At 41.2% G+C, this 14,960-nt stretch overlaps 1 protein-coding gene across 2 annotated transcripts in view; it reads right to left on the bottom strand.

The window, feature by feature from the left end:
- Positions 1-14,960, bottom strand: part of LNX1 (ligand of numb-protein X 1) — a 125,301-nt gene that overhangs the window by 14,347 nt on the left and 95,994 nt on the right. For both annotated transcript variants that reach the window (XM_084625833.1, XM_084625834.1), the window contains 2 exons: positions 8,448-8,582; positions 670-847 (listed from right to left, as the gene is read on the bottom strand). In XM_084625833.1, the coding sequence (XP_084481959.1) occupies positions 670-847; positions 8,448-8,582 (313 nt within the window). The remainder of the gene's footprint in view (positions 1-669; positions 848-8,447; positions 8,583-14,960) is intronic.

Genomic DNA, 14,960 nt, shown 5'->3' with positions numbered 1-14,960 from the left:
TGTCCTAACTTTGCATGCTTGACTTTAAAGCCTTAACGTTCTTTTAATTTTTTTGGTATGTAATAAATAATATAGGCCCATTCACCCTCTCCTCATGGTAAAACCCATAGGAATTGATAGTGAAAAGAAAATCTCTGCAAAGATCCCTTTGCTAAGGTCCCACCACATCATCTGGTTGGGGAGAGATTCTCCCTAACCACAGAAAAGACTGGGGGGCATGGAGGCTCAGTAGAAGAGGCTATACTATACACCCTCAGGCTGTTTTTTTTTTTATTAACTTCAGCAGGTCTTTGAGGGTGGTGGGATGATTTACATTACATTACCACTCAACCCCACACTGCCCACTTTTACTGCCTCAGTGCACACGCAGAACCACATAGAGAGCGACCACAGGCTCTGAGAGGAGGGTAGGGGGACAGCACTGCAGAGGTAGCTTAGAGAACCAAGGGCTCCAGAGGTGGAGGGTCCCTCCAGCCGTAGGTCTCAGAGGCACATGCTCAGCTAAGGCGTTTGCCTTCTTTTAAAAACTCTTTCAGGCTAGTTTCTCTCTCATCTCTGAGAGATATCAAAGTGTCTACAGAAACACCCCTGTGGCACCCCTTTGTGACCTTTCAGTTCGTCAAAAGGGAGCTTTCTATTCAAGCAGGCCTCCAACCCCATTAGCTTTACCTGTTTTCATTCTGCCATCTCTGCTGATGACTCCTCCGGGTTCAACGCTTATCACGTAGATAGGCAAATCCCATTCCATGTGAGATGCTCCGCCTGCCACAGTCATTCCCAGTGACTCTGTGTGATCCTTCCGGACAGACACCACCTTCTCATGGCAGGTGACAGCGTGAAGGGTGTTCTGTGGAGGCCAAATATCAAGGATAAATGCAGTGTACACATACAGCTTTCTGATAGCTTCATCACTTGCAGTAATCAAACGGGAATTAATATGCAGTCGTATGATGACTACTCAGAGGATCTCAAAGCATTTTACAACCCCTGAGCCGCACAACACTTGTGTGGACAGTAAATATGCCTATCCTACTGCTTGGGATTCTGCAGGGTCACAGCTATGACCAAAGCACTCCAAACTGGGATGAGTAAGTCAATCACTAAATCCATATTTGGGATTCAGTACTGCTCCCATTAAAGTCAGTGATGGTTTTGTCATTTACCTTAATGAGAGCAGAATCAGGGCACCTGGACACAAATAAAGTGGCCTGAGTTTTCAGTTAGAAAGCAACCAGAGATTATACACTAGTAAAAAGTTTGGGTGTTCAGCACCTCTGAAAATCAGGCCACTTATTTAGGTGCCTAGATTTAGATTCAGATGCTTAACTTTAGGCATCCAAATTTGAAAACTTTGTCATACATATTTAACAAAGAAGAAACAATATATGGACTATAAGGAACAAACCTATAGGAGATGGACTATATGACATAATAATTCTTTTCCATCTCTGGCTCTATGAAAATCTCCAGGAGAAACTGGCTAGAAGGATGTGTATTCAACTAGGGAGAATAACAAGGACTTTTATAGAATAAGTGCCAAGGGTCTCTGGGGTGATTCATTTATTGCTGATTTTAAAAGGTTGCTTCTGTGTGATGGCCATATCCAAACTATGAGGAGATTCATCTTTTTTCTCCCAATAGGAAAAGCTAGCCCCTTTGTTAGTCAAGAGTGCTCAGTTTGTTTATACTTTGTGAATAAGGGTCAGACAAATCAACACACACCATCAGATACTGAAGAATCAAAAGGTAACTTAGGTTCTAAAACGTAATACTGGCAGGGAGAGCCTTTCTAATATTCAGATCCAGTTCCCTCCTCAGCTTGTGACCTGAATGTGTGAGTGTTTTTTTCCAAAGCACCCCAATCCCTACCAAATAATTTATAAAATGGATGGGGATTTTTCTCCAAAAAATCTGGATTTAAACTTTACTGAATAACTTTAATTTCCCTAATTAATTCATCTGCTATGTTCCTGCAATTACTTTCTGAATATTCCAGCCTCTAGAGCAGAACTAGGGTGACCAGATGTCCCGATTTTATAGGGACAGTCCCAATTATTGGCTCTCTCTCTCTCTTATATAGGCTCCTATCACCCCAACCCTGTCCCAATTTTTCACACCTGCTGTCTGGTTACCCTAAGAAGAACTGGCACACTACTTTCAAGTTTCAATACAGAAATATAATACATGTGCTGCAGGGCTAACTATTCTTTATGACACGTTAAAAAAGATCTCATCATTCAGGAGTGTGACATCACATCTGTGATATGCAAAAAGATGGATCAGTCTCATTCAGGGCTGTAATAATCCCATCCCTGAAATCTCAGATTCAACCACGAAATCCTATTTCAAGTTCTGAGTCAATGGCATAGAGAGAAGAACAATCAAATGTCTGGCTCTTCTGGCAATGGCTAGAGTAAACTTCAAGGAAAGACAGAAGTGGGAAAGTAGGAAAAGGGAACAATTGCACTGGGAAATCTGCTGATGAATGATTAGTGGGCTTGAGTATGTATATGTTTATAGCATTTTATTTTTAAAGACATATTTAGAATGATGAGACTATAATTCCATCTCAAGAGTTCTGCGATTAAACACACAAGCTGCATTTATCAGCTGCCCATCTAGCAAAGGACTTCTAGACACTTCAGAAAATAAGCAGAATATATCAAAACGCTGACATTCCATAACACTTCAGATAATAAAGTCACTAAACTCCATCTAAATGGGTTCCTTCTTATGTCGTAGGGATAGGAATTGCAAAGGTAGCACTGTTATGGATGCTGCATACCACGTAACCCCTGGCCTGAGATGGAACACAGAGAGTCAGAACCTCTGTAAGACGACTTGATAATGTGGTTCGAGAGCAACTGAACACTTCCAAAGGCTCTACAACACAGCTGTGTGAAATCATCCACATTTTCCCCACAAGGATTTTCACAAAAAATGTTCATTGTTCTATTTCGGGTAGTTTCATTCGTGCAAAATGTTGTCTTATTTTTTCAAAATTAATATTTTACATGAATGTGTAAAATTGTTATAACTCCACCTTTGCTCAAAAATAAACCCAATTTTGCTTTGCTTTACCCATGTACATGCAAAAAATTGCCCCTTTCACTTTGAGAATGGGTTGATTTAACTGAGATTATCCCTTTTTGGGGGTAGGGGAGGAGAGGAATGCTAATTTTCCAAAAAAGGGCAGGGTTTTGATTTTGCAACAACGTCTCAAAATGATACGCTCTGGATTCAGGGCATGCTTGTTAGCTATTCTGCGTCCACTCTGTCTCAGATATCAAGAGAGTGACTGAGAAACAGAGGCTGTCTCTGCCATATTTCTGAGGAACCAGCACAGACACGGTCTGCATTTTAGAGGTATGTTGAGAAACAAATTGGCGTAGGTTACTTCTCAATGGAAAATGACGGAAGAGCTGCTTTACTGCGTGCGTACACACATGTACGCGCAATCCAACAGTCAGCTTCCCTTTAAAACATAGGGGGCTGCAAGGAATCTTCAAAGTGCTCAGAGAGAAGCACTGTGAATTCTCAAAGGAGGGGAAGAGGGTGATCAAAGGGAAGTTAAAGCCTTCTTAACAGACACAGGGAGCGCTCTCTTGGAGGTATTGCTGCTAATGAGTTACCCAGTTAAAAGGCAATGTTTATTAATTAATGCATTTCAATACATTCTCTTCTAAACAACTACCCTTCTCCATCATTGTGAAATGACCTTGGAGGCCATGACGGGGAAAACACACAGCTTGTCCCCTTTTCTTAAGTTTACTGTAAAATAAATATTTACAGCAAATTATCACAACCTCAAAGTCATGACGCGTGGCTCACAGGCAACGGACACAGCTGTAGCTGCTTGGAAAATATATATTACCTGCAGGCTAACCCACTCACACAGCTACAGAACGTTATGTGCGTGAGCAGCAAGAGCAATGGCTCCGTCTTTAAGGACTGGACAACTTGTTATAAACAATCAATAGGAGTAGAAGAAATAGTTACAATTAAAACCAGTGCTATTTTAGTGTCTCATACTGCAACTGCATTGAAGTCAATGGCAAAACTCCCAATGACTTCAAAGGAGCAGAATCTGGCTCTATTTATATATTACAAATCCTGTTTAACAGATCCCTCTGTAGTACAGGAGTGTTTCTGACATCTTTTCTATTCAAGATCAGGCAGCATCAGCAGCAACTCGGGCTTTACATTGCCTTGCTCCTCAGACATGGGAGGATCTCTTACTAAGAACCCTGTCCATGACCAATCATACACCACACTGTATGCAAAATACACTCCCAATACGCACCAAAGAGGATGTATTCAATACAGATTGTGTTGCTACTTCATCACTGCTCTGCTGCCTGTCCTTCTGTTTACCATTGGCATCTGCTTAAAAGAAAGCTTCTTTTCTGCTCTTTACAGATGGAGGCAGGATGTCATGAGGGCAGTGACTTGGCCAAAAGGGATTCCTGAGTCATTATACAATAACAAATAATACTGGAGTCTGCAGTTTATTCTTGGCACTGAATACATTGGAGACTTGAAGGCAAAACCCAGCACACATTTACATCCGTGCTATATAGTTAACCGGGACAAAACTGGCTCTCTCAGAGAGTTAAAAGAGGGATCAGTGATGTTAACAAAAATCCACCTCTCCCAAGGATGAATTATCCACCCCATAAACTTCACATTAATAACACCAGGTTACATTAATTAGCAATTTCTCTATTAGCCACATTTAATTTAACAATCCCCACTGACAAAGCCAGGTGTAAGATTCACCAAGCCACACATCCAAAGGAAATTGCTTTGACTTGAAAGCATGGCCAAGAAGATGTCCATTAGATCTAAGCAAAAGCACATACCGCATTACAAGATTCTGGGCTGGCACGCTTAATCCCTGCATTAAGGTCTGATTTTAAAAAATATTTAAGCCCACATGGCCTGCAAAGCCTAATTTTAAAGAGAGTGAAGTATGAAAGAATATCATGAAAAAAATACAGGGTATGTACTGAGAAATATCTGGTAAATACTGAGACAAATCCAGACCAATACTCACATGTTCCTGACAAAAGGCAAACAACACTACCACAGCGAGTTACAGACAGTGGACCACAGCAAAACTCTGTGGGGCCTGCACATAATCAGTCCCGCTGGCTGTATGAGCTCCTCTGGAGTTCTTCAGACTATTGAATCATAGGTGCCACATTGGAAAAGCAAAGACTAGATTCTAGCTAACCAGCAGGAGTGCACCACAGCACCAGTGTTGTGGGGAAAAGGGGAACAGAACCACCTCCCTCCTTGTGCACCCTTTCAGAAAGAATAAGGCTGTTTGTATACCCTCAGCTAAATGGTGCCAGGGGCATGTGTATGACTGAGGGTATGTCTACATGGTGGGTGATGTGCACTACCAGGGTGTGATTTCTAAAGAACACTAACATATTGCGCAATAATTGGTCCAGGTAGACCCTGCTGGTGCACCCTAGATTCACAGATTTCAGGACCAGAGGGGAACATTGTGATCGTCTAGTCTGACCTCCTGTATTGCACACGCCATAGACCTTCCCCAAAATAATTCCTAGAACAGATCTACTAGAAAAATATCCAATCTTGATTTAAAAATTCTCAGTGATGGAGAATCCACCACGACCCTTGGTACATTGTTCCTTGGTCAGTTACACTCACTGTCAAAAATCAGAGGAGACTTGAAGGCCTAAAGGCTCAGGATCTCCTTTTGCAGGGGCAGGGAGGGGATGTGTGAAAGGGAAAGGCAGCTATGCAGCCTGCTCTCTCCAATCTTGATTTAACCACCCCAGAGCTCATCTGTCTTGGGGTGAAAAGGCCACAGAGGAGAGGAGTCAGGGATTAGGGGCTCCAGATAGCATGTTCCCCTTTCTACACAGCCAAAAGAGACATTTGTCAAGAGAGGGAGATTTGTTTCTGAGAAAAATCTCCATCTTCACTGTGCCCTCCACTGGAGGGGTCACAGACTGCTGCCACTGGCCAGAAGCAGCACAGCCACTAAGCCAGCTGTGCTGTCACTGATGGGCCAGGAGACCCAGAGAGGCACAGACGCACACCCCAGCCACCTGTTGGGGGATTCTTGCAGTGGATCAGGAATTCCCTTATCTCCATATCCTATGCAACAAAATAAGGCCCCACCAGCTCCACGTAGGGTGCTGCAATGCCAACACAACTCCCTAAATCTCACAAGTCAATGCAGTTCCCCAAATCAACTTATAATTAATCAAGAATTCCTTTCCTGCACCTCTTTATACAGGAAGAGAAGAAAGGGGCCCAAAGTTGGGTATGGAATAGAATTAATGTACTGAATTCCCCTGTACCATACCCACAGACTAGTAACACAAATATATTAGATATAGCAGACGCTCAGGCAGTCACTGGAAATCATGTGATAGTGTCATGAGTTAATTGCTATCCCACTCAGAGATCTCCCTAAGAATCATGAAAGCATTATTTCATTGGGAAGTAACGACTTGCAGATGCAGCATCAGCTAGGATTGTCTTGTGACAGGATGGCAGCAGCCTAGTGTCGTCTCTGCTGTTCTGGACAGCAGACGTGGGTCTGTTCTTACAGCATGAGGGAGGAGTTATGTCTGTGAACGGCATGCAAGGGTACAGGTAAGATGGAATATGCTGCAGGAAATACCATTTCCTAAGGGTCTGAATGAACATAATTGATAAAAGGAGGAAAACAACAAAGGGATGTTTATAAACATTTTTAAAATATGGGCCCATCCTTTTCTCCCCGCTGGCAGCTGCGTTCAGGAGCTGACAGCTGGCAGTGCAGTCTAAGAGGCATGTGGTCCTTTAAGGTCACAGTTGCCTGCTTCTCAGTCAGGACTGATTTTAAATGAGCCCTGCTGCTTTTTAAAGCCCCTAGTGACACGGTCCTGTCTATATTCAGAACTCTCTCTTTGCTGGATAGCCGTGCTGTGGCACCAATCTCCTTTTAGGGATTCCACCCTTCTGTTGTGTATGTAGCTAGGACTCTGCTTTCTGTGTACTGGCTTCCAGGTGAAGGATACGCTGAATGACGCACACACTGCTGTCAGCTTTGTGGAAACTGTATGCTTGTTCTTTGTCATTTTCCTTAATCTAATAATACCTAGTCCTTACATAGGGCTTTTCTTCCATAGATCTCAAAGCACTTTACAAAGGAGGTCAGTAGCAGTATCATCATCCCCGTTTTCATAGATTCCTAGATTCTAAAGCCAGAAGAGACCATTGTGATCATCTCCTCTGACCTCCTGTATAGCACAGACCATAGAACTTCCCCAAAATCATTCCTAGGGCAGATCTTTTAGAAAACCATCCAATCTTGATTTAAAAATTGTCTGTGCTAGAGACTCCACCATGACCCTTGGTAAATTGTTCCAATGGTTAAGTACACACACTGTTAAACATTCACACCTTATTTCCAGTCTGACTTTGTCTAGCTTCATCTTCCAGCCATTGGATGGTGTTGTACCTTTATCTGCTAGACTGAAGAGCCCATTATTAAATATTTGTTCCCTACATACATCCTTATAGACTGTGATCAAGTCACCCCTTAATCTTCTCTTTGTTAAGATAAATAGATTAAGCTCTTTAGTCTAACACTATAAAGGCAAAATTTCTAATAGTTTATTCATTTTTGTGGCTCTTCTCTGAACTCTCTCCAATCAACATCCTTCTGGAATTGTGGGCACCAGAACTGGACACAGGATTCCAGCAGTGGTTGCACCAGTACCAATTATAGAGGTAAAATTACCTCTCTACTCCTACTCGAGATTCCCCTTCTGATGCACCCCAGGATCACATTAGCTTGTTTGGCCACAGTGTTGCATTGGCAGCTCATGTTCAGCTGATTATCCATCATGACGCCTCAATCTTTTTCAGCCATTGCTTTCCATGATAGAGTCCCCCATCCTGTAAGTATGCCTTACATTCTTTGTTTCCAGATGTATATATTTTTATTTTACTGTATTAAAATGCATATTGTTTGCCAGCACACAATTTACTAAAAAGTGAATGATCGAGTAACAGTCACAGTAATCAACACCCAGATGTGGGAATATGACACCCAGTCTATGCAAGCTTCTTGCCTTCATGCTTTGCTCCAGATGGAGTAAGTGCAGATAAGCCTCTTATTTTTGTTAGAATGCATTGCATTTTGCTGGCTCAGGTTGGGAGGCAGGTTTGTGTACAATATAGTATGTGTGTATAAAATTTTGGTCTCATTATTATCCTTCAGCTTCCTCTCTCCCAATCCTTCCAAACTGAGTCAAGACAGAAGCACTTCCTAGTGTATAAATAAAGATGATTTCTGTTCTTACATTTATACCGCAGAATAAGATGTGCTTCTCCTGCTGATAGGGTCTGGAGACAACAAAACCTTCTGTTTCCCACAGAAAGAACAGTAAATATAAGATAGATCCAGGCCTCACCTTGTTAGGATAGTTTCCTTCCGATGGGCAAGGCTGAGGACTGCCGTTGTAATTCCACTCAGCCTCCTGCAAGATGTCAGGGGTCTGCTGTCTGGTCTGCCGTGACACAATAAAGTGAACCCGCTTCTCACTGGCCTACATGACGAGACACAGATGTAAATCCGTCTGTTATGCAGCTACAAAGCCAATCTTTTCAGCACTAGAAATTCACAAAGTCCAGGTCTTAGTTAAGCTTGCTGTTATTTTCATTTTCTTTTGAGATGATATTTTGGGTTGCAGATTTTGGTTAATTGAAGGGCAATTCTTTTCTTTGCCTCTACCCTTATTATCAGCTTGCTACAGGAGGAAATAATAATGTAAGTTCAGCTCAGTACAACACAGACTGCAAAACTGAAGTTAATCCTCTAAAACCCTATTTTCATGCATTCAAAATTTCCCCTGAATTAACAATCCTCTCGCTTGATAGTGCTGCTCAGTTCTTGCTTTTAGACATTTATTCTATTCACTTGTGTACATTAGCACAGCTAACTAGTGTCTCATGGTTACATCACATGTGTAAAACTAGGTCTACTACTGTTTGATGGAACAGTGAAAGCAATGCTGCTTATCTCCGAATGATGGAAATGCTCACACTGAGGGGGGCTAGTGGCAGAATTTTGCACGCTGCTAACATGACAAATGTAGTTTTACATAGAGAAGGGGCCATGCTACTATTCTGAACAATATAATCTTAACAGACTAGTGTAACGGGAAGGAGGCAGCATGGATCAAACACAGGACTGGGAGCCAGGTACTCCAAAATTCAAATCCCGACACTACTACTTGCTCAGGTAGACCTCAGAAAGTCATGAAACTTTTTAGTCTGTCTACTTTTTCCAACTGCAAATGGAGATCATAAAGACTGTGTCCCACAGATGTGGTGTGAGGATTCACTGATTTGTACATCGCTTTGAAGTTGCAAGATGCTACACTAGTTTAATTATTATAACTGTAAAGTCTCAGTGCAGTTGGATCAGTACTCGAGAGGCCAGTCCTACCTCCAGGAGTAGACAGCCAAATTCTGCTCTCAGTTAGACTGACTCCCTGAAGTCAACAGTGTTGTACTGGTAGAACTGAGAATAGAATTTAGTTGAGTAAATCCAATACGTGGTACTTTCCTAACATAAAAACAAACCAATACAAGAAAGAAAAATGTATGGTTAGCTTCAGTGGTTTAGAGATGTGCTGCTATATGGGAATATTCAAAGTTAATTTTCAGATACATAATATCTTGCTTTTCAGGCTGAAGTTGCTGGAAAGGTTGCAGATACAAAAAGCTCAGTTGGCAGTACTTAATTTTTGCCAGGTCTTGCCACGGCTCAGCCCCAGCACCTCTGGGCTTGGCAGGTCATAGTCCCGGCACTTCTGGGCTTGCTGCATCAGTTATGAATGTAAAACTTGCTTGAGCCCTGGCACCTCTTTCATTACAATTTAAGCACTGGTTCTTGGGGACAAGGAGAGCCGCTAATGGCCTCCCGAGGGAGACTTGTTCTCTTGGGTTCAGGCTATTACTGTAATGTAGAGCCTCCCTGAAAGAGTTTAAAGGGGATAAAACATCACAGAGCTTCAGAAGCCTAAGGTGTTGGTCTAGGTTGGAACAGGCTCCAAGGAGAGAGAAGTGTGGAAAGGCATTTAAAAGAAGATGTAAACGAAACCTGGAATTCAACCCTACTCTCTCAAAAAGTCAACTCTCTCAATGACTTCAATGGCAGCTAGATTAGGTCCCTGAGTTTTATATTCTACAGTTAAACTTTTCCTCACTAGAGTCTGGTTCAAAGTTCTTTGCTGTGATTTCAAAAAATGTTTTGATGGGTTTTAAACTAATAATGAAAATAACCAATATTTGCAGTCTGAATTCCTCATACTGGGCTAGTTACTACTTCCAATGACATCAAAACAAGTTAGAAACATGCATTTCCCTATAAGCTATGGTATATTAACACCTTGAATCTGAATCCACATGATACCTGAGACTGGAATCTTGTGTGTTGGTAGAAAAAAAACACAGTAATCCCTAATCTGTGAAGATGTTTAAAACCTGGAAGCACAACACAAGACTAAATGACCCAATGGTGTAAAACCCCTTAACATGCAATTCTACTGTAAAAGAAACATTTTACAACTTCAGTTTAAAACTGTTCTCTCCCCACGTGGCTTGTCTCAAAATTGATTATTTACAAGGTAGCTCTAAATTTGATTAATTCCTTGTAGAATGACTAGCAAAAGTTCAACAAGAGCATCTGTAGCAAATGTCCCATTTGTCTCTAGGTCAGTCTAGTTGGGTCATTTCTCATAAATTCAGAGAATATTACGAAGTTATCAAAACACATCAGCTTCCAAGTCTACATTCTTCCATGTAAAAACCCAGTAAAATTTTTGCTGATTAGTATATTAATTGTTGTTTCAACTGGTCTCTCTCTGCTCTGCTAGTTGTTTTGCTCCAATTCCTCCATAGCTATTCATGACCAGAAAAGAAATAAAGATACATACACTTGCTTTTAGCTTTGTTTCAGTACTGAACACAAACTGTAGCTTAAAGAGCCTACCAGAGTCAGATCCTCTGCTAAGACCAAAATGCACACGCAAAAAAGGGTCAGTGTGTCTTAAAACTCTCTTTTACACTAGCCTCATTCTGGAACTGCTCTGTGCAGACTATTCCCCTACACTGTGCTACGGGAGCCGGAGGGCTCCTCTAATTACACTGCTCTGCAATGGTCACCATTATTATTGTTATATGGCATCACCCGGATACCTCAGTTGAGATGGGGCTACACTGGGGCACTGGGCCAACCCACAGTAAGGGACATCCTCATCCCAAAGAGTTTACAGGCTAAACAGACAATGGCCAAAAACTCCATGGGCTGTTCTGTGCTTCTCAGAGGATTCTGTCTTTTCCTCTTTCCCGTCAGCTACATTAGCAGCAGGGAGAGTAAGTGGTACCCACACTTTAGCTTTGGTTCTGGGCCACTGCCAGATCCCCTCCAGTTCAGTGAAACTGGCTTTACAGCCAAATTATATGTTGGGTCAGTGCAGAATAGACACCCTGCACTGGAGGAACTAGCCCAAAAATCTTGACAAAAAGGTAACATAAGAACATAAGAATGGCCATACTGGGTCAGACCAAAGGTCCATCCAGCCCAGTATCCTGTCTGCTGACCGCGGCCAATGCCAGGTGACCCAGCGGGAGTGAACCTAACAGGTAATGATCAAGTGATCTCTCTCCTGCCATCCAGCTCCTCCCTCTGACAAACAGAAGCTAGGGACACCATTCCTTACCCATCCTGGCTAATAGCCATTAATGGACTTAATCTCCATGAATTTATCCAGTTCTCTTTTAAACCCTGTTATAGTCCTAGCCTTCACAAACTCCTCAGGCAAGGAGTGCTACAGGTTGACTGTGTGAAGAAGAACTTCCTTTTATTTGTTTTAAACCTGCTGCCCATTAATTTCATTTGGTGGCCCCTACTTCTTATAATATGGGAACAAGTAAATAACTTTTCCTTATTCACTTTCTCCACACCACTCATGATTTCATATACCTCTATCATATCCCCCCTTAGTCTCTTCTTTTCCAAGATGAAAAGTCCTAGCCTCTTTAATCTCTCCTCATATGGGACTTGTTCCAAACGCCTAATCATTTTAGTTGCCCTTCTCTGAACCTTTTCAAATGCCAGTATATCTTTTTTGAGATGAGGAGACCACATCTGTATGCAGTATTCAGGATGCAGGCATACCATGGATTTATATAAGGGCAATGAGATATTCTCCATCTTATTATCTATCCCTTTTTTAATGATTCCTAACATCCTGTTTGCTTTTTTGACTGATGCTGCACACTACGTGAACGTCTTCAGAGGACTATCCATGATGGCTCCAAGATCTCTTTCCTGATTAGTTGTAGCTAACCCCATTATATTGTATGTATAGTTGGGGTTATTTTTTCCAATGTGCATTACTTTACATTTATCCACATTACTTTTCATTTGCCATTTTGTTGCCCAATCACTTAGTTTTGTGAGATCTTTTTGAAGTTCTTCACAGTCTGCTTTGGTCTTAACTATCTTAAGCAGTTTAGTATCGTCTGCAAACTTTGCCACCTCACTGTTTACCGCTTTCTCCAGATCATTTATGAATAACTGAATAGGATTGGTCCTTGGACTGATCCTTGGGGAACGCCACTAGTTACCCCTCTCCATTTTGAAAATTTACCATTTATTCCTACCTTTTGTTCCCTATCTTTTAACCAGTTCTCAATCCATGAAAGGATCTTCCCTCTTATCCCATGACAACTTAATTTACGTAAGAGCCTTTGGTGAGGGACCTTGTCAAAGGCTTTCTGGAAATCTAAGTACACTATGTCCAATGGATCCCCCTTGTCTACATGTTTGTTGACCCAGTCAAAGAACTCTAATAGATTAGTAAGACATGATTTCCCTTTACAGAAACCTTGTTGACTTTTGCCCAACAATTTATGTTCTTCTATGTATCTGACAATTTTATTCTTAACTATTGTTTCAACTAATTTGCCCGGTACTGACATTAGACTTACCAGTCTGTAATTGCCAGGATCACCTCTAGAGCCCTTTTTAAATATTGGCGTTACATTAGCTATCTTCCAGTCATTGGTACAGAAGCTGATTTAAAGGACAGGTTACAAACCATAGTTAATAGTTCCGCAATTTCACATTTGAGTTCTTTCAGAACTCTTGGGTGAATGCCATCTGGTCCCAGTGACTTGTTACTGTTAAGTTTATCAATTATTTCCAAAACCTCCTCTAATGACACTTCAATCTGTGACAATTCCTCAGATTTGTCACCTACAAAAGATGGCTCAGGTTTGGGAATCTCCCTAATATCCTCAGCCTTCAGTGAAGACTGAAGAAAAGAATTCATTTAGCTTCTCTTCAATGAATTTATCGTCTTTAAGTGCTCCTTTTGTATCTCGATCGGGCAGGGGCCCCACTGGTTGTTTAGCAGGCTTCCTGTTTCTGATGTACTTAAAAACATTTTGTTATTACCTTTTGAGTTTTTGGCTAGCTGTTCAGACTCCTTTTTGGCTTTTCTTATTACATGTTTACTCTTAATTTGGCAGTGTTTATGCTCCTTTCTATTTACCTCACTAGGATTTGACTTCTGCTTTTTAAAGATGCCTTTTTATCTCTACTGCTTCTTTTACATGGTTGTTAAGCCACGGTGGCTCTTTTTTAGTTCTTTTACTGTGTTTTTTAATTTGGGGTATACATTTAAGTTGAGCCTCTATTACGGTGTCTTTGAAAAGTGTCCACGCAGCTTGCAGGGATTTCACTCTAGCCACTGTACCTTTTAATTTCTGTTTAACTAACCTCCTCATTTTTGTATAGTTCCCCGTTTTGCTTATAATTTAGGTCTAAAGGAGAATAATCCACCAGATCACCTCTATGGGTAAAGTTCATTTCTCCATAACAAAGTGGTGAGCTCTATTGTACTCATTTAAAAAATTCTTCTTGCTTTGGTTAGACACTCATTCCTTCATATCAGAAAAATGGTATTATATGGCAATATCTAGTGTGAAAAAATACACAGAGGAAGAGAAAGGAGATAAACAATGTGTTGTTGTTCCTATGTTTCCTGAACCGGCACTGACATCTATACAGGCTGAGGCCTGATTTTCTACTCCCTTGCACAATTTGTTCTCATTTGAACCTGTGCAAAGTGGGTCTAGAATGTTACCATCCAGATTTGGTAGCTCTTTACCCTTAATTTGCACTCCCTTTGCACAGGTGTAAATGACTGCACAAGCCCAAGAAACTGTGGAGAATTAGCTCCTGGGGGTGTGGCTGAGGAGAACATTTAGCCACTGGATAAGGATTTGCCTTTTAAGTGAATAGCCTATCAAGTGAGACGTTGGTATGAAAACAAGTGATTGGATGGCAGATGCAAAAATCAACAAGATTTCACTGTTTTTCATCTGAGGATTTGGGGAGCATAATTCCATGACTTTGCTGCATCATTCTGGGGTCCCTGCTTATAATTTAGGTCTAAAGTGTGATATCTGACCCATCCTCACCATAGGTGATGGGGCAAATGTCCAAAATCCAAATTTTGTGATTAATGCACATCCCTAATTACCACCTTTACATTTTCTTCATTTCAGCTTTTGTGACTGAGTTTATAACAGCCAGACACCTAATCTACTGATTAACAAGTACTTAATATGTGCTAATATCTAATTGCTAGGGCTGATGAGTCAGACCTCTCTCATCTGTACATCATTTAGGAGCCAAATCTAATCATGCTCTACAGAAACATGATTTTCTCTCAGCTTTATTCAGTGCAATAAGTCAGGAAAGTGAAGCTATAGGACAAGATAATAAAAGGATAATCATCACCACCACCTAAGACATATAGTTCTTTACAAATGTTAATTTACGGTTATTTATATTTTAAAACTGATCCCATATTTTGAACTTCCTGTACTATTATTTTTTGGTTCCT

The sequence above is a fragment of the Lepidochelys olivacea genome (genome assembly GCF_965140295.1).
Source record: "Lepidochelys olivacea isolate rLepOli2 genome assembly, chromosome: 4".
Classification (NCBI taxonomy): domain Eukaryota; kingdom Metazoa; phylum Chordata; order Testudines; family Cheloniidae; genus Lepidochelys; species Lepidochelys olivacea.
Note: the sequence above shows the minus strand (reverse complement) of the source record. Positions and strands in the feature narration are given on the sequence as shown.